Raw genomic sequence first — 26,336 nt, 5'->3', positions numbered from 1 at the left:
CCTGGCTAGATTGTAAACTCCTCTAAGGTCAGGATCAGAACTATTATTTCCTTTGTACTCTCCCATGTGCTGTGTATATTAGTCAATTAACAGTATTTACTGGATATTTGGTATTCGCCCCACCCTCAGCCCCACAGCACTTATGTACAATTCTACAAATTCTACACTATAAATTATTGATTTATATCAATATCGGTCTCCCCGTAAAGTGCTCTGCACACAAGTAAGTGCTCGATAAATACCACTGATTGACTGATCTTTATTGAGCACTTTCTGCTTAATGCCGAAAGGAAAGGGCAAGCACTGGAGATTGTTTTGAGGACTGAGGAGCTGCGCAAATAATGTAACATTTTAGAAAAATGATAATAACAATAATGATGGCATTTGTTACGCGCTTACTGTGTGCAAAGCACTGTTCTAAATGCTGGGGAAGATACAAGGTGATCAGATTGTCCCGTGGGGCTCACAGTCTTGATCCCCATTTACCAGATGAGGTAACTGAGGCCCAGAGAAGTGAAGTGACTTGCCCAAAGTCACACAGCTGACAATTGGCGGAGCCAGGATTTGAACCCATGACCTCTGACTCCCAAGCCCGGGCTCTTTCCACTGTGCCACGCTGCTTCTCACGCTGCTGTGAGCCCACTGTTGGGGAGGGACTGTCTCTATATGTTGCCAATTTGTACTTCCCAAGTGCTTAGTACAGTGCTCTGCACAAAGTAAGAGCTCAATAAATACGACTGATGATGATGATGATGATGATGATCCGGGGTGAGGCTGGAGGCAGGGAGGTCCGTGAGGAGGCTGATGCAGCAGTCGAGGAAGATTTCGATAAGTGCTTGGAGAAGTGAATGAATGAATGTGTGCAGAGCACTGCACTAAGCACTTGGGAAGTACAAATCGGCAACATATAGAGATAGTCCCTTCCCAATAACGGGATCCCTACCCGCAAAGAACTAGCAGTGTGGCTAGTGAATGAATGGAAACAGCCCGGGCTTGGGAGTCAGAGGTCGTGGGTTCTAATCCCAGCTCCGCCACTTGTCTGCTGTGTGACCTTGGGCAAGCCACTTCACTTCTCTGGGCCTCAGTTACCTCATCTGTCAAATGGGGATTAAAACTGTGAGCCTCAAATGGGACAACCTGATTACCCTGAATCTACCCCAGCACTTAGAACAGCGCTTGGCACATAGTAAGCGCTTAACAAGTACCATAATAATAATAATAATAATACAGATACAAATTCAATTTTAGAGAAGACAGAATTGGATTTAGGGACGGCCTCAATAAATGCTTTCAATTATTCAGAGAAGCCACGTGGTCTACTGGAGGGCCTGGGAGTCAGAAGGATCTGGGTTCTAATCCCGGCTCCGCCACTTGCCTGCAGGGTGACTTTGGGTGACTTCACTTCTTTGTGCCTCAGTTCCGTCATCTGTAAAAATGGGGAGTAAGGCTGTGAGCCCCCTGAGGGACAGGGAACTGTGTCCAACCTTATTTGCTGGTCTCTCCCGCAGCACTTAATAATAGTAATAATAATAATGGCATTTACTAAGCGCTTACTATGTGCAAAGCACTATTCTAAGCACTTAGGGAAGTTACAAGGTGATCAGGTTGTCCCACGGTGGGGCTCACAATCTTAAACCCCATTTTACAGATGAGGTAACCGAGAATCAATCAATTGTATTTATTGGGCGCTTACTGTGTGCAGAGCACTGTACTAAGCGCTTGGGAAGTACAAGTTGGCAACATATAGAGACAGTCCCTACCCAACAGTGGGCTCACAGTCTAGAAGGGGGAGACAGAGAACAAAACCAAACATACTAACAAAATAAAATAAATAGAATAGATATGTACAAGTAAAATAAATAGAGTAATAAATCCGTACAAACATATATACAGGTGCTGTGGGGAAGGGAAGGAGGTAAGATGGCGGGGATGGAGAGAGGGACGAGGGGGAGAGGAAGGAAGGGGCTCAGTCTGGGAAGGCCTCCTGGAGGAGGTGAGCTCTCAGTAGGGCCTTGAAGGGAGGAAGAGAAGTGAAGTGACTTGCCCAAAGTCACCCAGCTGACAATTGGCGGAGCCAGGATTTGAATCCGTGACCTCTGTGACTCCAAAGCCCGTGCTCTTTCCACTGAGCCACGCTGCTTCTCCAGTACAGTGCCTGGTACGTAGTAGGCGTTGTCCCCCCCACCCCCCCAGAGAAGCAGCAGGGCTCAGTGGAAAGAGCCCGGGCTTTGGAGTCAGAGATCGCGGGTTCAAATTCCGGCTCCGCCACTTGTCAGCCGTGTGACTTTGGGCAACTCATTTAACTTCTCTGGGCCTCAGTTCCCTCATCTGTGAAATGGGGATGAAGACTGTGAGCCCCCCGAGGGACAACCTGATCCCCTTGTAACCTCCCCAGCGCTTAGAACAGTGCTTTGCACATAGTAAGCGCTTAATAAATGCTATCGTTATTATTGCTATTATTATTATTATGATGATGGATCGGCAGAATGATTTAAGGGGCTGAAGCTAAGAAGGAACTACAGAGCCAGGATCTTCTCTCCCCCTCGTCCCCCTCTCCATCCCCCCATCTTACCTCCCTCCCTTCCCCACAGCACCTGTATATATGTATATATGTTTGTACATATTTTTTTTACTCTGTTTATTTATTTATTTAATTAATTTGTACATATCTATTCTATTTATTTTATTTTGTTAGTACGTTTGGTTTTGTTCTCTGTCTCCCCCTTTTCGACTGTGAGCCCACTGTTGGGTAGGGACTGTCTCTATATGTTGCCAATTTGTACTTCCCATGCGCTTAGTACAGTGCTCTGCACATAGTAAGCGCTCAATAAATACGATTGATGATGATGATCTCCATGCTGCCGCGCCCCTTCGGCCTCCCCCCATACCTCGAAGATGATAGCACTGCTCCTCGGGACTCCAGGTGACCCGGCTACACCAAAATTCGGCCACGGCGCTGACCACGTCCCAGCCTCCTTCCTCCTTGAAGAGCTGCAGGTCCTTGGGGGAAGGACGAGGGTGGGCGTTGGGGTCACCGAGGGCAACGGCAGTGAGGAGAGCCCCTCCCACCCCCCCGACCCCTCCCCAATAATAATAATAATAATTAGGGTACTTGTTAAGCACTTTAGGAGAAGCAGCGTGGCTCAGTGGAAAGAGCCCAGGCTTTGGAGTCGGAGGTCATGGGTTCAAATTCCAGCTCCGCCAATTGTCAGCTGGGTGACTCTGGGCAAGTCACTTCACTTCTCTGGGCCTCAGTTACCTCGTCTGTAAAATGGGAATCAAGACCGTGAGCCCCACGTGGGGCAATCTGGTCACCTTGTATCCTCCCCAGTGCTTAGAACAATGCTTTGCACATAATAATAATAATAATAATAATAATGGCATTTATTAAGTGCTTACTATGTGCAAAGCACTGTTCTAAGCGTTGGTGATCAGGTTGTCCCACGTGGGGCTCACGGTCTTAGTCCCCATTTTACAGATGAGGGAACTGAGGCCCAGAGAAGTGAAGTGACTTGCCCAAGGTCACACAGCTGACAATTGGCGGAGCCGGGATTTGAACCCACGACCACTGACTCCAAAGTCCGTGCTCTTTCCACTGAGCCACGCTGCTAAGCGCTTAATAAATGCCATCATTATTATGTGCCAGTCACTGTTCTAAGCACTGGGGTAGATGTAGATTCATTAGGTTGGACCCATTCCCTGGTCCTGCACGGGGCTCTCACTCTTAATCCCCATTTTCCAGATGAGGGTACCAAGGCCCAGAGACGTGAAATGACTTCCCCAAGGTCACGCAAAGGACAAGTGGCGGAGGCGGGATTAGAACCCAGTCCCAGGACCAAGTACTAGCCATGAGGCCATGCTGCTTCTCCCTCAGGCCCCATCCCCTAAGGGCTCAGTCCTCCGGGCCATTTCATTTTATTCATTCATTCATTCATTCATTCATTCAATCGTATTTATTGAGCGCTTACTGTGTGCAGAGCACTGGACTAAGCGCTTGGGAAGTACAAGTAGGCAACATATAGAGACGGTCCCTACCCAATAGTGGGCTCATAATAACAATAATGGCATTTATTAAGCGCCTACTATGTGCAAAGCACTAAGTGCTGGAGAGGTTACAAGGTGATCAGGTTGTCCCACGGGGGGTTCACAGTCTTCATCCCCATTTTACAGATGTGGTCACTAAGGCATAGAGAAGTTGAGTGACTTGCCCAAAGTCACACAGCTGACAAGTGGCGGGGCCGGCATTTGAACCCATGACCTTCGACTCCAAAGTCCGTGCTCTTTCCACAGAGCCACACCGCTTCTCTCTTCTGCAAAGATCCTGTGCCTGGAAGTCAGAGGACCTGGGTTCTAATTCCGCTTCCGCCACTTGTCTGCTGTGTGACCTTGGGCAAGTCGCTTCATTTCCCTGTACTTCAGTTACCTCATCTGTAAAAGAGGATTAAGACTGTGAGCCCCATATAGGACAAGGGTCTGTCTCCAACCTTGCATAATAATAATAATGAAAAATAATTATCATCATCATCATCATCATCAATCGTATTTATTGAGCGCTTACTATGTGCAGAGCACTGTACTAAGCGCTTGGGAAGTACAAATTGGCAACATATAGAGACAGTCCCTACCCTACAGTGGGCTCACAGTCTAAAAGGGGGAAACAGAGAACAAAACCAAACAAACTAAGAAAATAAAACAAAATAGAATAGATAGAATAAACTATGTATTTATTAAGTGCTTACTATATGCCAGACACTGTACTAAGCGCTGGGGCAGATACAAGCAAGTTGAGCTGGATCCAGTCCTGGTCCCACATGGGGCTCACAGTCTCAAACCCCATTTTACAGATGAGGGAACTGAAGCCTAGAGAAGTGAAGTGATTTGCCCGAGGTCACACAGAGACAAGTGGTGGAGCCGGGATTAGAACCCATGACCTTCTTTACTCCCGGCCTGTGCTCTATCCACTACGCCAGAGAAGCAGCGTGGCTCAGTGGAAAGAGCCCGGGCTTTGGAGTCAGAGGTCATGGGCTCAAATCCAGGCTCCACCCATTGTCAGCTGTGTGACTTTGGGCAAATCACTTCACTTCTCTGGGCCTCAGTTCCCTCATCTGTAAAACGGGGATGAAGACTGTAAGCCCCCCGTGGGACAACCTGATCGCCTTTTAACCTCCCCAGTGCTTAGAACGGTGCTTTGCACATAGTAAGCGCTTAATAAATGCCATCATTATTATTATTATTATTATTACACCATGCTGCTTGTATCTACCCCACCGCTTAGTACAGGGCCTGGCACATAGTAAGTGCTTAACGAATGCCATTTGAAAAAAACAAAATAATTGGGTTCTCTCGGAAACAGACATTTCTGGCTTAATCCCTTTTTCCCACCTCCTCCTCCTCCTCCAGCTTTCCTCACCTCTCTCCCCAACCCCTGCCCTTTCCTCCCTGACCCACTTCTCCCTCTATACCTTCCTTAATAATAATAATAATAATGGCATTTATTAAGTGCTTACTATGTTCAAAGCACCGTTCTAAGCGCTGGGAAGGTTACAAGGTGATCAGGTTGTCCCACGGGGGGCTCACAGTCTTAATCTCCATTTTACAGATGAGGGAACTGAGGCCCAGAGAATAATAATAATAATAATGATGGCATTTATTAAGCACTTACTATGTGCAAAGCACTGTTCTAAGCGCTGGGGAGGTGACAAGGTGATCAGGTTGTCCCACTGGGGGATCACAGTCTTAACCCCCAATTTACAGATGAGGGAACTGAGGCCCAGAGAATAATAATAATAATGATGATGGCATTTATTAAGCACTTACTATGTGCAAAGCACTGTTCTAAGCGCTGGGGAGGTTACAAGGTGATCAGATTGTCCCACGGGGGGCTCACAGTCTTAATCTCCATTTTACAGATGAGGGGACTGAGGCCCAGGGAATAATAATAATAACAATAATGGCATTTATTAAGCGCTTACAATATGCAAAGCACTGTTCTAAGCACTGGGGAGGTTACAAGGTGATCAGGTTGTCCCACGGGGGGCTCCCAGTCAATCTCCATTTTACAGATGAGGGAACTGAGGCCCAGAGAAGTAAAGTGACTTGCCCACGGTCACACAGCTGACAATTGGCAGAGCCGGGATTTGAGAAGCAGCGTGGCCCAGTGGAAAGAGGCTGGGCTTTGGAGTCAGAGGTCATGGGTTCAAATCCTGGCTCCGCCAACTGTCAGCTGTGTGACTTTGGGCAGGTCACTTCACTTCTCTGGGCCTCAGTTCCCTCATCTGTAAAATGGGGATTAAGATTGTGAGCCCCCCGTGGGACAACATGATCACCTTGCAACCTCCCCAGCGCTTAGAACGGTGCTTTGCACATAGTAAGCGCTTAACAAACTTTTAGACTGTGAGCCCACGGTTGGGTAGGGACTGTCTCTATATGTTGCCAACTTGTACTTCCCAAGCGCTTAGTACAGTGCTCTGCCCACAGTAAGCGCTCAATAAATACGATTGATGATGATGATGATGATGAACAAACACCATCATTATTATTATTTATTCCTTCTTCCGCTAGGTGAGCGGGCAGGGAATTGTGTCTGTTTATGGTTCTACTGTCCCCTTCCAAGCGCTCAGTACAGTGCTCTGCAGCTGGTAAGTGCTCAATAAGTAGGACCGACTGACCCTTCCTCCGCAGCGGGGCTTACCCGGGTGCTGTAATAATACTGCTCGAAGGCCAACAGCACTGCCCCGTTGACGTGGATCTCCTGGGTCCCGAAGATGTCCTGAGGGCAGACCTCGTGTCCGGTGGCTGCGCTTTCCCAAGGGAACTTGGCTCCCTGTCAGACGTGGGCAGGGTGAGGCGGGGAGACGGGGGCACGGGAGATGGGGGACATGGGGGTGGGGGTGGGCCCGGGGAGGGGGACCCCAGAGCTCACCCCACGCCCCCCAGGATGGGAGGCTGGAGAACCAGATCATTCATTCATTCATTCAATCGTATTTATTGAGCGCTTACTGTGTGCAGAGCACTGGACTGAGCGCTTGGGAAGTACACGTTGGCAACGTATAGAGACGGTCCCTGCCCAACAATGGGCTCACGGTCTAGAAGGGGGATCGCGAGGTGAAGACCCTCCCTCGTCAGGCCTGGAGAAAGGAAGCCGAGGAGTAGGCTGGGGTGGGCGGGGGGAGCGGCCTTGATTTGAGGGAGGGGGTGTCACCCCGAACCTAAAGTGGTGGGGGGAGAGGAGGGGGCCAGGACCTGTTAATAATAATAATAATAATGGCATTTATTAAGTGCTTACTATGTGCAAAGCACTGTTCTAAGTGCTGGGGAGGTTACAATAATAATAATAATGATGGCATTTATTAAGCGCTTAGTATGTGCAAAGCACTGTTCTAAGCGCTGGGGAGGTTACAATAATAATAATAATGATGGCATTTATTAAGCGCTTATTATGTGCAAAGCACTCTTCTAAGCGCTGGGGAGGTTACAATAATAATAATAATAATGATGGCATTTATTAAGCGCTTATTATGTGCAAAGCACTCTTCTAAGCGCTGGGGAGGTTACAATAATAATAATAATAATGATGGCATTTATTAAGCGCTTATTATGTGCAAAGCACTCTTCTAAGCGCTGGGGAGGTTACAAGGTGATCAGGTTGCCATAATAATAATGATGGCATTTACTAAGCACTTCCTATGTGCAAAGCACTGTTCTAAGCGCTGGGGAGGTTACAATAATAATAATAATAATGATGGCATTTATTAAGTGCTTACTATGTGCAAAGCACTGTTCTAAGCGCTGGGGAGGTTACAATAATAATAATGATGATGGCATTTATTAAGCGCTTACTATGTGCAAAGCACTGTTCTAAGCGCTGGGGAGGTTACAAGGTGATCAGGTTGTCATAATAATAATGATGGCATTTATTAAGCGCTTACTATGTGCAAAGCACTGTTCTAAGTGCTGGTGGGGTTACAATAATAATAATAATAATAATGATGGCATTTATTAAGCGCTTACTATGTGCAAAGCACTCTTCTAAGCGCTGGGGAGGTTACAAGGTGATCAGGTTGCCATAATAATAATGATGGCATTTATTAAGCGCTTCCTATGTGCAAAGCACTCTTCTAAGCGCTGGGGAGGTTACAATAATAATAATAATGATGGCATTATTAAGCGCTTACTATGTGCAAAGCACTGTTCTAAGCGCTGGGGAGGTTACAATAATAATAATAACAATGGCATTTATTAAGCACTTACTATGTGCAAAGCACTGTTCTAAGCGCTGGGGAGGTTACAATAATAATAATAATGATGGCATTTATTAAGCGCTTACTATGTGCAAAGCACTGTTCTAAGCACTGGGGAGGTTACAAGGTGATCAGGTTGCCATAATAATGATGATGGCATTTATTAAGCGCTTACTATGTGCAAAGCACTGTTCTAAGTGCTGGTGGGGTTACAATAATAATAATAATAATGATGGCATTTATTAAGCGCTTACTATGTGCAAAGCACTGTTCTAAGCGCTGGGGAGGTTATAATAATAATAATAATGATGGCATTTATTAAGCGCTTACTATGTGCAAAGCACTGTTCTAAGCGCTGGGGAGGTTACAAGGTGATCAGGTTGTCATAATAATAATGATGGCATTTATTAAGCGCTTACTATGTGCAAAGCACTCTTCTAAGTGCTGGGGAGGTTACAATGATAATAATAATAATGATGGCATTTATTAAGTGCTTACTATGTGCAAAGCACTGTTCTAAGCGCTGGGGAGGTTACAAGGTGATCAGGTTGCCATAATAATAATGATGGCATTTATTAAGCGCTTACTATGTGCAAAGCACTGTTCTAAGTGCTGGGGAGGCTACAAGGTGATCAGGTTGCCCCACGGGGGCTCACAGTCTTAATCCCCATTTTACAGATGAGGTCACTGAGGCACAGAGAAGTTAAGCGCCTTGCCCAAAGTCCCACAGCTCACAATTGGCGGAGCAGGGATTTGAACCCCTGACCTCTGACTCCAAAGCCCGGGCTCTTTCCATTGAGCCACGCTGTTCTGCACCACCTTCATTTACCCCCCGCCCCCCAGTCCCACCACACTTCATGTTCATATCCGTCACTTATTTAATCAACCAATCAATCAATCGTATTTATTGAGCGCTTACCGTGTGCAGAGCACTGGACTAAGCGCTTGGGAAGTCCAAGTTGGCAAAATATAGAGACAGTCCCTACCCAACAGTGGGCTCACAGTCTAAAAGGGGGAGACAGAGAACAAAACCAAACGTACCAACAAAATAAAATAAATAGAATAGATAGGTACAAGTAAAATAAATAAATAAATAGAGTAATAAATATGTACAAACATATATACATATATACAGGCTATACATATATACAGGCATTAATGTCCGTCTCCCCACCTTGACTTGTGGGCAGGGAACGTATCTTTCTATTGACCTCTCCCAAGCGCCTAGTCCAGTACTCTGCACCCAGTGAGTGCTCAATCAATCAATCAATCAATCAATCGTATTTATTGAGCGCTTACTATGTGCAGAGCACTGTACTAAGCGCTTGGGAAGTACAAATTGGCAACATATAGAGACAGTCCCTACCCAAAGGGGCACTGGGGCCGGAGCGGCCTTCCAGTCACGCTCTCACCTTGTACCCCTGGTCCCGGGCGTTGGCTTGGGCACCGCTCAGGGTTCGCACCCGATACTGCAGGATAGCCCGGGCCGCCTCGGGCCACAACAGCAGGATGTTGGGGAACATCCAGAGGTCCTGGGAACGACAGGCGGGGAGGCCGGTCACCCCCAAAGCCGGGCGGGCCGGGGGTGAAATCAGGCCGCGGGGCTGGAGGAGATCGGGCTACGTGATGAATGGCAGCCAGTCGGCGCGGGGAGCCCGACGGGCGACGGGGCGCGGAGGGCGGGCACCCACCTGGTCCCAGAAGACGTGCCCCCAGTAGTCCTCGCCCCGGGAGCCGTTGGAAAGGCCCCCGGGGCTGATGCCGTGGAAGGGGTCCCGGACCCCCGGGGCCGGAGAGGGCACGGCGCTCAGCAGGTAGTAGAGGCAGCCGCGCACCGCCCGCTGCAGGGAGAGGGGTCCGTCCAGGTGCAGGCCGCTGGCCCCCCAGAGAGCCCCCCAGGCCTCCACGTGGGCGGGGTACAGGGTGCCGGCCCGCAGCAGGGCCGCCCCCTCCTCGAACAGGTGCCGGACCTCGTCCTCGGCCTCCGCCACCGCCGCCAGGAACTGCCACGTGGCCTCGCGCTGCGCCTCCGGGAGGGTCAGGGCCGGCGGGGCCGGGGTCCAAAGCATGTGCACCGTGGGCTGGGGGCCGCCCGCCACCTCCGGGCTCAGGGTCCGCCCGCACAGGTACCTGCTGGGGACGGGGAGGGGAGACGCGGGACCCTCGCTCGCAACCGGGCCTCCGTTTCGAGGGGGGCCAGGCCCTGGCTCTCTTCCTCCCTTCAAGGCCCTACTGAGAGCTCACCTCCTCCAGGAGGCCTTCCCAGACTGAGCCCCCTCCTTCCTCTCCTCCTCGTCCCCCTCTCCTTCCCTTCCCCACAGCACCTGTACATATGTATATATGTTTGTACATATTTATTACTCTATTTATTTATTTTACTTGTACATATCTATTCTATTCATTTTATTTTGTTAATATGTTTGGTTTTGTTGTCTGTCTCCCCCTCCTAGACTGTGAGCCCACTGTTGGGTAGGGACTGTCTCTATATGTTGCCAACTTGTACTTCCCAAGCGCTTAGTACAGTGCTCTGCACACAGTAAGTGCTCAATAAATACGATTGATTGATTGATTGATTGATTGATTGATTAATTGCAATCCCAGGGGGCTCCTCCTGCCCCCGAGACTTCACCGAGACCCCTCTTCCAGCAGTCGAGGCCCACTAGCCATCCCCTCCCCCAACCACAAGTCCAACTTGTACTCCCCAAGTGCTTACTATAGTGCTCTGCACACAGTAAGCGCTCAATAAATACGATTGAATGAATGAATGAACCACTGAGCCCCCTCCTCCGACATTCATTCATTCAATCGTATTTATTGAACGCTTAATGTGTGCAGAGCACTGGATTAAGCACCTGGGAAGTACGAATCGGCAACATATAGAGATGGTCCCCACCCAACAACAGGCTCACAGTCTGGAAGGGGGAGACAGACAACAAAACAAAACAAGTCATTCATTCATTCATTCAATCGTATTTATTGAGCGCTTACTGTGTGCAGAGCACTGGACTAAGCGCTTGGGAAGTACGAATCGACAACATATAGAGACGGTCCCTACCCAACAACAGGCTCACAATCTAGGAGGGGGAGGCAGACAACAAAACAAAACAAGTCATTCATTCATTCCTTCATTCAATCGTATTTATTGAGCGCTTACTGTGTGCAGAGCACTGGACTAAGCGCTTGGGAAGTACGAATCGACAACATATAGAGACGGTCCCTACCCAACAACAGGCTCACAATCTAGGAGGGGGAGGCAGACAACAAAACAAAACAAGTCATTCATTCATTCCTTCATTCAATCGTATTTATTGAGCGCTTACTGTGTGCAGAGCACTGGACTAAGCGCTTGGGAAGTACGAATCGACAACATATAGAGACGGTCCCTACCCAACAACAGGCTCACAATCTAGGAGGGGGAGGCAGACAACAAAACAAAACAAGTCATTCATTCATTCCTTCATTCAATCGTATTTATTGAGCGCTTACTGTGTGCAGAGCACTGGACTAAGCGCTTGGGAAGTACAAATCGGCAACATATAGAGACGGTCCCTACCCAACAACGGGTTCACAGTCTAGGAGGGGGAGGCAGACAACAAAACAAAACAAGTCATTCATTCATTCCTTCATTCAATCGTATTTATTGAGCGCTTACTGTGTGCAGAGCACTATACTAAGCGCTTGGGAAGTACGAATCAGCAACATATAGAGACGGTCCCTACCCAACAACGGGCTCACAGTCTAGGAGGGGGAGGCAGACAACAAAACAAAACAAGTCCCCAGCCAGAAGCCAATTAATCGATCACCTTTATTAAGCGCTTACCCCATCCGGAGCACTGTACTGAGCACTCCGGAGAGTACGCTATACCACAGCTGATACACACATTCCCTGACCCCGAGGAGCACAGGCATTCAGCCCCCTCCTCCAGCACTCGAGGCCCCCAAGTCTTCCCCCCACCCAAACGTTGAGCCCCTTCCCCAAGCACCTACAATTCCCCCCACCAAGCCCCCTCCTCCGGGGAGCGTTCAGGACGGTCCACCCGCAACTCAAACATACCCGCTGACCCATTGCTCACCTGGAAGTAACAGGCAAATGCTGCAAGTCTAAAGCAGATTAAGTAACGTAATGTTATACGGAACCTTTTGTGGAAATAATGAGTGTGGCATTTGTTAAGCACTTAGCATACTAAGTGCCAAGAGAGATGTAAGTTAACAGGGCCAGACCCAATCCTTCCTTCCCTTCAAAGCCCTACTGAGAGCTCACCTCCTCCAGGAGGCCTTCCCAGACTGAGCCCCCTCCTTCCTCTCCCCCTCCCCATCCCCCCGCCTTACCTCCTTCCCCTCCCCACAGCACCTGTATATGTTTTATGTATTTATTACTCTATTTATTTACTTCATTTGTACATATGTATTCTATTTATTTTATTTTGTTAATATGTTTTGTGTTGTTGTTGTTGTTTTGTTTTGTTGTCTGTGTGCATATTTATTACTCTATTTATTTATTTATTTATTTTACTTGTACATTTCTATCCTATTTATTTTATTTTGTTGGTATGTTTGGTTTTGTTCTCTGTCTCCCCCCTTTTAGACTGTGAGCCCACTGTTGGGTAGGGACTGTCTCTATGTGTTGCCAATTTGTACTTCCCAAGCGCTTACTACAGTGCTCTGCACATAGTAAGCGCTCAATAAATACGATTGACTGATTGATTGATTGTCTGTCTCCCTCTTCTAGACTGTGAGCCCGCCGTTGGGTAGGGACCGTCTCTATGTGTTGCCAACTTGGACTTCCCAAGCGCTTAGTCCAGTGCTCTGCACACAGTAAGCGCTCAATGAATACGATTGAAAAACTCACCGTGCCCCCTGGAAATCGGGGCCCAGGTGCAGATCGAGGTCCTGGCTTTTGGGGGTGAAGTCCGAGCGGAGCCGCACGGTGACCGGCGGGCCCTGCGGGGTGGCGCGCCGGACGGTCACGCTGAAGGCCAGGAGGTGGGTCAGGGCGCGGTGGGCGTAGATGCGGTGCGTGGCCGTGAATTCCCGCGTCTCGACCACGTGGAGGAACGTTCCTGGGAAGGACGGGGGGCGAGAGAAATCAGGGCCTAAAGGGAACCGGGGGGGGTGGGGGGACCTAAAGAAATCAGACAGCAGGACGAGGGAAAATTACTGATAATAATAATCATCATCATCATCATCATCAATCGTATTTATTGAACGCTTACTATGTGCAGAGCACTGTACTAAGCGCTTGGGAAGTCCAAGTTGGCAACATATAGAGACAGTCCCTACCCAACAGTGGGCTCACAGTCTAAAAGGGGGAGACAGAGAACAAAACCAAACATACTAACAAAATAAAACAAATAGAATAGATATGTACAAGTAAAATAAATAAATAGAGTACTAAATATGTACAAACATACATACATATATACAGGTGCTGTGGGGAAGGGAAGGAGGTAAGATGGGGGGGATGGAGAGGGGGACCAGGGGGAGAGGAAGGAAGGGGCTCAGTGTGGGAAGGCCTCCTGGAGGAGGTGAGCTCTCAGCAGGGCCTTGAAGGGAGGAAGAGAGCTAGCTTGGCGGATGGGTGGAGGGAGGGCATTCCAGGCCCGGGGGAGGACATGGGCCGGGGGTTGACGGCGGGACAAACGAGAACGAGGCCTAACGGTGAGGAGGTGAGCGGCAGAGGAGTGGAGGGTGCGGGCTGGGCTGGAGAAGGACAGAGGGAGGTGAGGTAGGAGGGGGCGAGGGGATGGACAGCCTGGGAGCCCAGGGTGAGGAGTTTCTGCCTGATGCGCAGATTGATTGGTAGCCACTGGAGATTTTTGAGGAGAAACATAATAATAATGTTGGCATTTGTTAAGCGCTTACTGTGTGCAAAGCACTGTTCTAGGCGCTGGGGAGGATGCAAAGTGATCAGGTTGTCCCATGTGGGGCTCACAGTCTTAATCCCCATTTTACAGATGAGGGAACTGAGGCTCAGAGAAGTGAAGTGACTTGCCCAAGGTCACACAGCAGATACGTGGCAGAGGCAGGACTCGAACCCATGACCTCTGACTCCAAAGCCCGTGCTCTTTCCACTGGGCCACGCTACTGATCCCCGGGTCCTCTCTGGCTATGGATCTATGGGATGCTGGAGGTGTCTTGAGTTTATTAATCAATCAATCAATCGTATTTATTGAGCGCTTACTGTGTGCAAAGCACTGTACTAAGCGCTTGGGAAGTACAAGTTGGCAACATATAGAGACAGTCCCTACCCAACAGTGGGCTCACAGTCTAAATAATAATAATAATAATAATAATAATAATAATAATAATAGTAATAATAGGATTTGATAAGTGCTTACGATGTTCTAAGGGTTGGGGGAGAAGCAGCATGGCTCAGTGGAAAGAGCACGGGCTTTGGAGTCAGAGATCATAGGTTCGAATCCTGGCTCCGCCACGTGTCTGCTGAGTGACCTTGGGTAAGTCACTTCACTTCTCTGAGCCTCAGTTACCTCATCGGTAAAATGGGGATTAAGACTGTGAGCCCCACATGGGACAACCTCGTTACCTTCTTTCCCCTCCCCAGCGCTTAGAACAGTGCTTTGCACATAGTAAGCGCTTAACAAATGCCATCATCATTATTATTATTATTATTACGAGGTCATCAGGTTGTCCCACACGGGGCTCACAGTCTTAATCCCCATTTTATAGATGAGGTAACTGAGGCAGAGAGAAGTGACTTGCCCAAGGTGACACAGCAGACAAGTGGCAGAGCAGGGATTAGAACCCCCGTCCTCTTTTTTTTTAACGGCATTTATTAAATGCTGGATGTTGCCGACTTGTACTTCCCAAGCACTTAGTACAGTGCTCTGCACATAGTAGGCGCTCAATAAATACGATTGAATGAATGAATGAATGAACCCTTGCTCTCAAGGAGTTTTGTGTCTGGAGAGAGAGACCGTGGCCTAGAGGGAAGCGCATAGGCCTTGGAATCAGAGGACCTGGGTTCTAAATCGGACTCCACCACTTACCTGTCGGGTGACCTTGGGCAGGTCACTTAACTTCTCTGGTCCTCAGTTACCTCATCTGGAAAATGGGGATGACGACTGTGAGCCTCAGTTTCCTCACCTGCAAAATGGGGAGTCAATATCTGTTCTCCCTCCTACTTAGACTGTGAGACCCCTTGGGAGCTGATTATTTTGTATATACTACAGCACTTAGTACACTTCTGAGAAGCAGTATGGTCCAGTGGATAGCGCGCAGGCCTGGGTGTCAAAAGGATCTGGGTTCTAATTCCAGTTCCGCCAAGTGTCTGCTGTGTGACCTTGGGCAAGTCGCTTCGCTTCTCTGGGCCTCAGTTACCTCATCTGTAAAATGGGGATTAAAACTGTGAGCCCCATGTGGGACAGGGACTGTATTCAACCCAATTTGCTTTTATCCATCCTGGCGCTTAGAACGGTGTCCGGCACATAGTAAGCACCGAACAAATACCATTTTTTTATTATTATCATTATTAATAGCTCCAAGAAGGCTGCCTATCTACTCTATTGTCCTTTCCCAAATGCTTAGTACAGTGCTAGACTGTAAGCTCTTTGTAGACAGGAATCATGTCTGCCGAATCTATTGTACTGTACTTTCCCAAGAATTTAGTTCAGTGCTCTGCTTACCGTAAGTGCTCAAATACCATCAATTGATAAATCAATTACAGCTAGGAGAAAATAATAAAAATATAAAGATATGGACCTAAGTGTTTTCAGGCTCTTAAGAATACGGGCGCTCAGGCGATGGAAAAGTGCCAAAGTAGCAGTCGTGGGGCTATTCATTCATTCATTCAATCGTATTTATTGAGCGCTTACTGTGTGCAGAGCACTGTACTAAGCGCTTGGGATAACCCGGGGAGATTAGAAATCAACCGGGGAAGGCCTCCCGGAGGAGAAGGGATCTCAGGAGGGCTCTGAAGATGGGAAGCGCAACGGTGCGGCAGATTAGAGAAGCAGCACGGCTCAGTGGAAAGAGCACGGGCTTGGGAGTCGGGGGTCACGGGTTCAAATCCCGGCTCTGCCAATTGTCAGCTGTGTGACTTTGGGCAAGTCTTATTTTACTTGTACATATCTATTCTATTTATTTTATTTTGTTAGTATGTTTGTTTTTGTTCTCTTCTAGACTGTGAGCCCACTGTTGGGTAGGGACCGTCTCTATATGTTGCCAACTTGTACTTCCCAAGCGCTTAGTACAGTGCTCTGCACACAGTAAGCGCTCAATAAATACGATTGATTGATTGATTCTCTGTGCCTCAGTTACCTCATCTGTAAAATGGGGGTGAAGACTGTGAGCCCCCCCGTGGGACAACCTGATCACCTTGTATCCTCCCCAGTGCTTAGGACGGTGCTTTGCACATAGTAAGCGCTTAACAAATGCCATCAGTATTATTATTATTATCACGTGAAGGCGTCCTACCCGTCCTGGTGTCCAGGGTGAAGGACTGGCTCACGTCCACGCCCTCGGGAGCCTCCAGCCGGACGTTGACGGGGCTGGGGATGTCGGCCCGGTGCGCGTCCCCCAGGGCCCCGTTGTACACGCCGTTCACGTGTAGGATGTCCCGGTACACACGGGTGCCCAGGTAGGAGTTGGTGAGCGTGGCCAGGAAGCGGGGGTCACTGGGCAGAGTCGGGGAGGTGAACACGGCCGGGTCGTCCACGCCTCCGTAGTCCATGGTGGAGGTTCGGGCTGGGGGAGGTGGATTCGGGACCGGGCTTGGGACGGTGAAGACGGTGATCCCGACCTGCCAATGATACCAATAATAACTGCGGTATTCGTCAAGAGCTTACTTTGTGCCAAACCCTGTTCTAAGCGCTGGGGTGATGAGAAGCAGCATCACTGACACAGATGACAAGAAGCAGCACGGCTCGGCGGAAAGAGCGAGGGCTTTGGAGTCAGAGGTCACGGGTTCTAATCCCGGCTCCGCCACTTGTCAGCCCCTGTCTACATGTTTTGTTTCGTTGTCTGTCTCCCGCTCCTAGACTGTGAGCCCGTTGTTGGGTCGGGACCGTCTCTAGATGTTGCCTAACTGGACTTTCCAAGCGCTTAGCCAGTGCTCTGCACGCAGTAAACGCTCAATAAAGAGCGTTTACTCAATAAAGGCCCAGAGAAGCAGCGTGGCTCAGTGGAAAGAGCACGGGCTTTGGAGTCGGAGGTCATGGGTTCTAATCCCGGCTCTGCCACTTGTCAGCCCCTGTCTACATGTTTTGTTTCGTTGTCTGTCTCCCCCTTCTAGACTGTGAGCCTGCTGTTGGGTTGGGACCATCTCTAGATGTTGCCGAATTGGACTTTCCAAGCGCTTAGCCAGTGCTCTACACACAGTAAACACTCAATAAAGTTTACTCAATAAAGGCCCAGAGAAGCAGCATGGCTCAGTGGAAAGAGCACGGGCTTTGGAGTCGGAGGTCATGGGTTCAAATCCCAGCTCCGTCACTTGTCAGCCCCTGTCTACATGTTTTGTTTCGTTGTCTGTCTCCCCCTTCTAGACTGTGAGCCCATTGTTGGGTCGGGACCGTCTCTAGATGTTGCCGAACTGGACTTTCCAAGCGCTTAGCCAGTGCTCTGCATAAAGTAAACGCTCAATAAAGAGCGTTTACTCAATAAAGGCCCAGAGAAGCAGCATGGCTCAGTGGAAAGAGCACGGGCTTTGGAGTCAGAGGTCATGGGTTCTAATTCCGCTCCGCCACTTGTCAGTCCCTGTCTACATGTTTTGTTTCGTTGTTTGTCTCCCGCTTCTAGACTGTGAGCCCGCTGTTGGGTCGGGACCGTCTCTAGATGTTGCCGAATTGGACTTTCCAAGCGCTTAGCCAGTGCTCTGCACACAGTAAACGCTAAATAAAGAGCGTTTACTCAATAAAGGCCCAGAGAAGCAGCGTGGCTCAGTGGAAAGAGCACGGGCTTTGGAGTCAGAGGTCATGGGTTCTAATCCCGGCTCCGCCACTTGTCAGCCCGTCTACATGTTTTGTTTCGTTGTCTGTCTCCCGCTTCTAGACTGTGAGCCCGCTGTTGGGTCGGGACCGTCTCTAGATGTTGCCTAACTGGACTTTCCAAGCGCTTAGCCAGTGCTCTGCACGCAGTAAACGCTCAATAAAGAGTGTTTACTCAATAAAGGCCCAGAGAAACAGCATGGCTCAGTGGAAAGAGCACGGGCTTTGGAGTCGGAGGTCATGGGTTCTAATCCCGGCTCTGCCACTTGTCAGCCCCTGTCTACATGTTTTGTTTCGTTGTCTGTCTCCCAATTCTAGACTGTGAGCCCGCTGTTGGGTCGGGAACGTCTCTAGATGTTGCCGAATTGGACTTTCCAAGCGCTTAGCCAGGGCTCTGCACACAGTAAACGCTCAATAAAGAGGGTTTACGCAATAAAGGCCCAGAGAAGCAGCGTGGCTCAGTGGAAAGAGCACGGGCTTTGGAGTCAGAGGTCATGGGTTCTAATTCCGCTCCGCCACTTGTCAGCCCCTGTCTACATGTTTTGTTTCGTTGTTTGTCTCCCGCTTCTAGACTGTGAGCCCGCTGTTGGGTCGGGACCGTCTCTAGATGTTGCCGAATTGGACTTTCCAAGCGCTTAGCCAGTGCTCTGCACACAGTAAACGCTCAATAAAGAGCGTTTACTCAATAAAGGCCCAGAGAAGCAGCGTGGCTCAGTGGAAAGAGCACAGGCTTTGGAGTCGAAGGTCACGGGTTCTAATCCCGGCTCTGCCACTTGTCAGCCCCGGTCTACATGTTTTGTTTCGTTGTCTGTCTCCCACTTCTAGACTGTGAGCCCGCTGTTGGGTCGGGACCGTCTCTAGATGTTGCCGAATTGGACTTTCCAAGCGCTTAGCCAGTGCTCTGCACACAGTAAACGCTCAATAAGGAGCGTTTACTCAATAAAGGCCCAGAGAAGCAGCGTGGCTCAGTGGAAAGAGCACGGGCTTTGGAGTCGGAGGTCATGGGTTCTAATCCCAGCTCCGCCACTTGTCAGCCCCTGTCTACATGTTTTGTTTTGTTCTCTGTCTCCCCCTTCTAGACTGTGAGCCCGTTGTTGGGTCGGGACCGTCTCTAGATGTTGCCTAACTGGACTTTCCAAGCGCTTAGCCAGTGCTCTGCACGCAGTAAACGCTCAATAAAGAGCGTTTACTCAATAAAGGCCCAGAGAAGCAGCGTGGCTCAGTGGAAAGAGCACGGGCTTTGGAGTCGGAGGTCATGGGTTCTAATCCCGGCTCTGCCACTTGTCAGCCCCTGTCTACATGTTTTGTTTCGTTGTCTGTCTCCCCCTTCTAGACTGTGAGCCTGTTGTTGGGTTGGGACCATCTCTAGATGTTGCCGAATTGGACTTTCCAAGCGCTTAGCCAGTGCTCTACACACAGTAAACACTCAATAAAGTTTACTCAATAAAGGCCCAGAGAAGCAGCATGGCTCAGTGGAAAGAGCACGGGCTTTGGAGTCGGAGGTCATGGGTTCAAATCCCAGCTCCGTCACTTGTCAGCCCCGTCTACATGTTTTGTTTCGTTGTCTGTCTCCCCCTTCTAGACTGTGAGCCTGCTGTTGGGTCGGGACCGTCTCTAGATGTTGCCGAATTGGACTTTCCAAGCGCTTAGCCAGTGCTCTGCACACAGTAAACGCTCAATAAAGAGTGTTTACTCAATAAAGGCCCAGAGAAGCAGCGTGGCTCAGTGGAAAGAGCACGGACTTTGGAGTCGGAGGTCATGGGTTCTAATCCCGGCTCCGCCACTTGTCAGCCCGTCTACATGTTTTGTTTTGTTGTCTGTCTCCCGCTTCTAGACTGTGAGCCCGCTGTTGGGTCGGGACCGTCTCTAGATGTTGCCGAATTGGACTTTCCAAGCGCTTAGCCAGTGCTCTGCACACAGTAAACGCTCAATAAAGAGTGTTTACGCAATAAAGGCCCAGTGAAGCAGCGTGGCTCAGTTGAAAGAGGACGGGCTTTGGAGTCGGAGGTCATGGGTTCAAATCCCGGCTCCGCCAACTGTCAGCTGTGTAACTTTGGGCAAGTCACTTCACTTCTCTGGGCCTCCGTTCCCTCATCTGGAAAATGGGGATTAAGACTGTGAGCCCCGTGTGGGACAACCTGATCACCCTGTAACCTCCCCAGGGCTTAGAACAGTGCTTTGCACATAGTAAGCGCTTAATAAATGCCATCATTATCATTATTAATAAATACGAATGAATGCACATATTTATTACTCTATTTATTTTACTTGTACATATCTATTCTATTTATTTTATTTTGTTAGTATGCTTGGTTTTGTTCTCTGTCTCCCCCTTTTAGACTGTGAGCCCACTGTTGGGTAGGGACTGTCTCTATATGTTGCCAACTTGTACTTCCCAAGCGCTTAGTACAGTGCTCTGCACACAGTAATTGCTCAATAAATACGATTGATGATGATGATGAATGAATCAGGCCTCGCCCCCATCCGCTCCAGCCCCATCCCCTTCACCCCCACTCCACTCCGGGCCCGAACAAGAGCAGGCCAACTAACTAATATTAACCCAAGCGCTTGATACAGTGCTCTGCACACAGTAAGCGCTCAATAAAGACGATTGAATGAGTGAATAATACCTTTCTTTGGGAGTTTCGAGGGGTCCCGAAATAGAGGCCGGAGCTCTGGGGTCCGATCAGGAAACGTCCGGACTGGACCAAGGGTCCGCCCCTGCAGGGGCCTTTTCGGAGGGGAGGGGAGGGGCCCTGCATCGGTCCCTCCCACCCACCGAGGCCCCAAAGTGGGAGGGGAGTCCAAACAACAGCCAGCGGACACACCTCGGCTCTCCCCCCCAACGCTTCCCCATTTGGGACGGTGGACAAAAAGGGGGCGAGGGGTTGGGGACGAGAAAAGAGGGGGTGCCAAACCCCCACAGCATTGTGACTCAGTGGAAAGAGCCCCGGTTTTGGAGTCAGAGGTCATGGGTTCGACCTCTGTGTGACTTTGGGCCAGTCACTTCATAGTAGTGATGGCATTTATTGAGCGCTCACTATGTGCAAAGCACTGTTCTAAGCGCTGTGGAGGTTACAAGGTGATCAGGTTGTCCCACATGGGGCTCACAGTCTTAATCCCCATTTTCCAGATGAGGGAACAGAGGCCCAGAGAAGTGAAGTGACTTGCCCAGAGTCACACAATTGGTGGAGCTGGGATTCGAACCCATGACCCAGAGATCTTCTGGGGACTCCCCCAGAAGAGGAAGCATGGCGCACAGAAGACCTGGGATCTAATCCCGGCTCTGTCACTTGATTGCTGTGTGACCTCGGGCAATACATATTTATTACTCTATTTATTTTACTTGCACACATTTACTATTCTATTCTATTTATTTTATTTGAACCCATGACCTCTGACTCCAAAGCCCGGGCTCTTTCCACTGAGCCAAGCTGCTTCACTTCTCTGTGCCTCAGTTCCCTCATCTGTAAAATGGGGGTTAAGACTGTGAGCCCCACGTGGGACCACCTGATCACCTTGTAACCTCCCCAGCGCTTAAAACAGTGCTTTGCACATAGTAAGCGCTTAATAAATGCCATCATTATTATTATTATGATTATTATCTGGAGGTCAATCAATCAATCGTATTTATTGAGCGCTTACTGCGTGCAGAGCACTGGACTAAGCGCTTGGGAAGTACAAGTTGGCAACTTATAGAGAAGTCCCTACCCAACGGTGGGCTCACAGTCTAAAAGGGGGAGACAGAGAACGAAACCAAACATACTAACAAAATAAAATAAATAGAATAGATATGTACAAGTGAACCCCGGGAGGACCAGGCCACCCCGTCCCCACCTCCCTGATCCCCACGCAGTCAGCCCAGACGTTCTGTTCCTTACTTCATTCTGTTTTTATTCCTTTTTTTTTTCTAGTTGGTTGGGATGCAGAGGAGGGAAGATGAGGTGGGACAGGGAGGGAGGGAGAGAAAGCACAATCCCAACCAGAGGGAAACGCCTGAATCCGGACACCACGTTCCCTTCAAGGTTCTCCCAGCTACAGAAACAGTGTGGCTCAGTGGAAAGAGCCCGGGCTTTGGAGTCAGAGGTCATGGGTTCGAATCCCGACTCCACCACATGTCTGCTGTGTGACCTTGGGCAAGTCATTTAACTTCCCTGAGCCTAAGTTACCTCATCTGTAAAATGGGGATTAAGACTGTGAGCCTCACGTGGGACAACCTGATCACCTTGTAACCTCCCCAGCGCTTAGAACAGTGCTTTGCACATAGTAAGCGCTTAATAAATGCCATTATTATTATTATTATGGGTTACTGAAACTGGGCCCAGTTGGCCTCCCTGCCTCCAGCCCCTCCCTTCCTCCTCCTGGCCTGCATCTAGCCTCAGGCATCGTTACTATTATTACCAAACCGATTAAGTGCTCACTCTGTGCCACGCACTGGGTTACGTACAAAATAATCAGTCCCTGTCCCACAGGGGGCTCAGAGTCTAAGTAGAAGGGAGGAGGATTTTGAGCCCCGTTTTACAGAGGAGGGAACTGAGGCACAGAGACGTGAAGTGACTTGCCCAAGGTCATACAGCAGACACGTGGCGGAGACAGGATTAGAACCCAGGTCCTCTGACAACCAGGCCTGTGCTGCTTCCAGAAATTCATTCATTCAATCGTATTTATTGAGCGCTTACTGTGTGCAGAGCACTGTAGTAAGCGCTTGGGAAGTACAAGTTGGCAACATAACAGAAATGCCACTCAGACCTTATCAGGCCCCTTCTCCAGTGATTTCCCCCAATAATAATAAGAAGAAGAATGGCATTCGTTAAGCACTTACTGTGTGCCAAGCACGGTTCTAAGCACTGGGAGAGATGCAAGGTGATCAGGTTGCCCCACGTGGGGCTCACCATCTTCATCCCCATTTTACAGACGGGGCAACTGAGGCACTGAGAAGCTAAATGACTTGCCCGAGGTCACACAGCAGACAAGCACCGGAGCTGGGATTAGAGCCCACATCCTCACAGCCCTTTCCTTCCTCTTCCCCTTGTCCCCCTCTCCTTCCCCCCCATCTTATCTCCTTCCCTTCCCCACAGCACCTGTATATATGTATATATGTTTGTACATATTTATTACTCTATTTATTTGTTTATTTATTTTACTTGTACATATCTATTCTATTTATTTTATTTTGTTAGTATGTTTGGTTTTGTTCTCTGTCTCCCCCTTTTAGACTGTGAGCCCACTGTTGGGTAGGGACTGTCTCTGTATGTTGCCGACCTGTACTTCCCAAGCGCTTAGTACAGTGCTCTGCACACAGTAAGCTCTCAATAAATACGATTGATTGATTGACTGATTGATTTCCAAGCCCTTGAAGAAGCCACACTGCTTCTGCAACTCAGCCCCGACCATTAGCTTCAAGATTCTCCCCAGCTCATCTTCCTTCCTCCTCAGCTCACATTCCCCTTTCCAGTACAGTGCCTGGCACACAGTAAGCGCTTAATAAATTCCATAATCATTATTTCCTCCAAAGCCTCCCCTATGTCCCTTTTTCTCGACTTCCCTGGCTTCTCCCCTCAAACTGAAATGCCCTTGCCCCAATCAGCTCTGCTAAACCACAACCTTCCCAGCTTTCAGTCACATTCATTCATTCAATCGTATTTATTGAGCGCTTACTGTGTGCAGAGCACTGTCCTAAGCGCTTGGGAAGTACAAGTTGGCAACATATAGAGACGGTCCCTACCCAACAGCGGGCTCACAGTCTAGAAGGGGGAGACAGAGAACAAAACAAAACATACTAACAAAATAAAATAAATAGAATAAATATGTACAAATAAAATAAATAAATAAATAGAATAATAAATACATACAAACATGTATATATATACAGGTGCTTTGTTTTTTCCTCCCATCCTGGAGGAGGCCTTTCCCGATTAGCCTTCCCCCCACCTTCAGGGCCATTTCACTCCCCTTCGGTTTATTGACTTTTGATGGTACTCAAACAAGTGCCTAATACAACCACGTGTTTTGTTTTGTTGTCTGTCTCCCCCTTCTAGACTATGAGGTGGGACAACCTCATAATAATAATAATAATAATAATGGCATTTATTAAGCACTTACTATGTGCAAAGCACTGTTCTAAGCACTGGGGAGGTTACAAGGTGATCAGGTTGTCCCACAGGGGGCTCACAGTCTTAATCCCCATTTGACAGATGAGAGAACTGAGGCCCAGAGAAGTGAAGTGACTTGCCCAAAGTCGCACAGCTGACAGTTGGTGGAGCCGGGATTTGAACCCATGACCTCTGACTCCAAAGCCCGGGCTCTTTCCACTGAGCCACGCTGCTTCTCCCATGCGCCTAGTCCAGTGGTCTCCGCCAAGCTAGCTCTCTTCCTCCCTTCAAGGCCCTACTGAGAGCTCACCTCCTCCAGGAGGCCTTCCCACACTGAGCCCCTTCCTTCCTCTCCCCCTCATCCCCCTCTCCTTCCCCCCATCTTCACTCCTTCCCTACCCCACAGCAGCTGTATATATGTATATATGTTTGTACATATTTGTTACTCTATTTATTTATTTATTTATTTTATTGGTACATATCTATTCTATTTATTTTATTTTGTTAGTATGTTTGGTTTTGTTCTCTGTCTCCCCCTTTTAGACTGTGAGCCCACTGTTGGGTAGGGGCTGTCTCTAGATGTTGCCAACTTGGACTTCCCAAGCGCTTAGTACAGTGCTCTGCACTCAGTAAGCGCTCAATAAATACGATTGATGATGATGATGATGATGATGCACACGGTAAGCACTCAATAAATACAACTGAATGAATTGAATGAATGAATACTCTCCCAAGAGCTTAGTCCAGTGGTCTGCACACAATAAGCCCTTAATAAATGACTGACTGATTTCTTCCATCAGGGCATTTTTGTAATTATGTACAATTATTGTATTGTATAATTATTGTAATTATGTACGATGTACAATTACAAAATTTGTAATTTTTGTAATTACCGTACCGATTTGTACTTCCCAAGCGCTTAGTACAGTGCTCTGCACATAGTAAGCGCTCAATAAATACGATTGATGATGATGATGATAATACGTACATAACGTTTCTAGACTGTGAGCCCGCTGTTGGGTAATCATGCCACCGACTTCTCACCCATGCCCTGTAATGCCCTCCCCGTCATATCCGACAAACAATTACCCTCCCTGCCCTTCAAAGCCTTACTGAAGGCCCATCTCCTCCAGGAGGCCTTCCCTGACTAGGCCCTCTTTTCCTTTTCTTCCACTCCTGCATCACCCCGACTTGCTCCCTCTATCCATCCTCCCTCCCAAACCCACATGGATCATATCCGTATCTGTAATTTATTTATTTCTATGAATGTCTGTCTCCCCATCTAGACTGTAAACTTAGAGAAGCAGCGTGGCTCAGTGGAAAGAGCCCGGGCTTTGGAGTCAGAGGTGAGGGGTTCAAATCCCTGCTCCGCCAATTGTCAGCTGCGTGACTTTGGGCAAGTCACTTCACTTCTCTGTACCTCAGTTACCTCATCTGTAAAATGGGGATTAAGACTGTGAGCCCCATGTGGGACAACCTGATCACCTTGTATCCCTTCCCAGCGCTTAGAACAGTGCTTTGCACTTAGTAAGCGCTTAACAAATGCCATCATTATTATTATTGTTAGAGAAGCAGCGTGGCTCAGTAGAAAGAGCCCGGGCTTTGGAGTCAGAGGTCATGGGTTCAAATCCCTGCTCCGCCAACTGTCAGCTGTGTGACTTGGGGAAAGTCACTTCACTTCTCTGTACCTCAGTTACCTCATCTGTAAAATGGGGATTAAGACTGTGAGCCCCCCGAGGGACAACCTGATCACCTTGTAACCTCCCCAGCGCTTAGAACAGTGCTTTGCACATAGTAAGCGCTTAATAAATGCCATCATTATCATCATCATCATCATCACTGTGGGCAGGGAAATGTGTTTGTTTACTGTTTTACTCTCCCATGCCCTTGGTAAGTGCTCTGCACGCAGTAAGCACTCAATAAATACAACTGACTGATTGACTGTATGATGGGGACAAGAATACGGGATGAGGTAGCCCTTCCTCTCCCTCCCCCACCAACCATCATCATCATCAATCGTATTTATTGAGCGCTTACTGTGTGCAGAGCACTGTACTAAGCGC

At 48.7% G+C, this 26,336-nt stretch overlaps 1 protein-coding gene across 3 annotated transcripts in view; it reads right to left on the bottom strand.

Annotated features, from left to right (window-relative positions):
- PGGHG (protein-glucosylgalactosylhydroxylysine glucosidase) overlaps positions 1–20,893 on the bottom strand; it is a 30,758-nt gene extending 9,865 nt beyond the window's left edge. For all 3 annotated transcript variants that reach the window (XM_038764570.1, XM_038764572.1, XM_038764571.1), the window contains exons 1-7: positions 20,812–20,893; positions 16,674–16,998; positions 13,090–13,300; positions 9,932–10,370; positions 9,653–9,772; positions 6,692–6,823; positions 2,889–3,000 (exon numbers count right to left, since the gene is read on the bottom strand). In XM_038764570.1, the coding sequence (XP_038620498.1) occupies positions 2,889–3,000; positions 6,692–6,823; positions 9,653–9,772; positions 9,932–10,370; positions 13,090–13,300; positions 16,674–16,929 (1,270 nt within the window). In that variant the 5' untranslated portion in view covers positions 16,930–16,998; positions 20,812–20,893. The remainder of the gene's footprint in view (positions 1–2,888; positions 3,001–6,691; positions 6,824–9,652; positions 9,773–9,931; positions 10,371–13,089; positions 13,301–16,673; positions 16,999–20,811) is intronic.
- Between the last annotated feature and the right edge of the window lie 5,443 nt (positions 20,894–26,336).

Source organism: Tachyglossus aculeatus, chromosome 22, assembly GCF_015852505.1.
Source record: "Tachyglossus aculeatus isolate mTacAcu1 chromosome 22, mTacAcu1.pri, whole genome shotgun sequence".
In the NCBI taxonomy this organism is placed as follows: Eukaryota; Metazoa; Chordata; class Mammalia; order Monotremata; family Tachyglossidae; genus Tachyglossus; species Tachyglossus aculeatus.
Note: the sequence above shows the minus strand (reverse complement) of the source record. Positions and strands in the feature narration are given on the sequence as shown.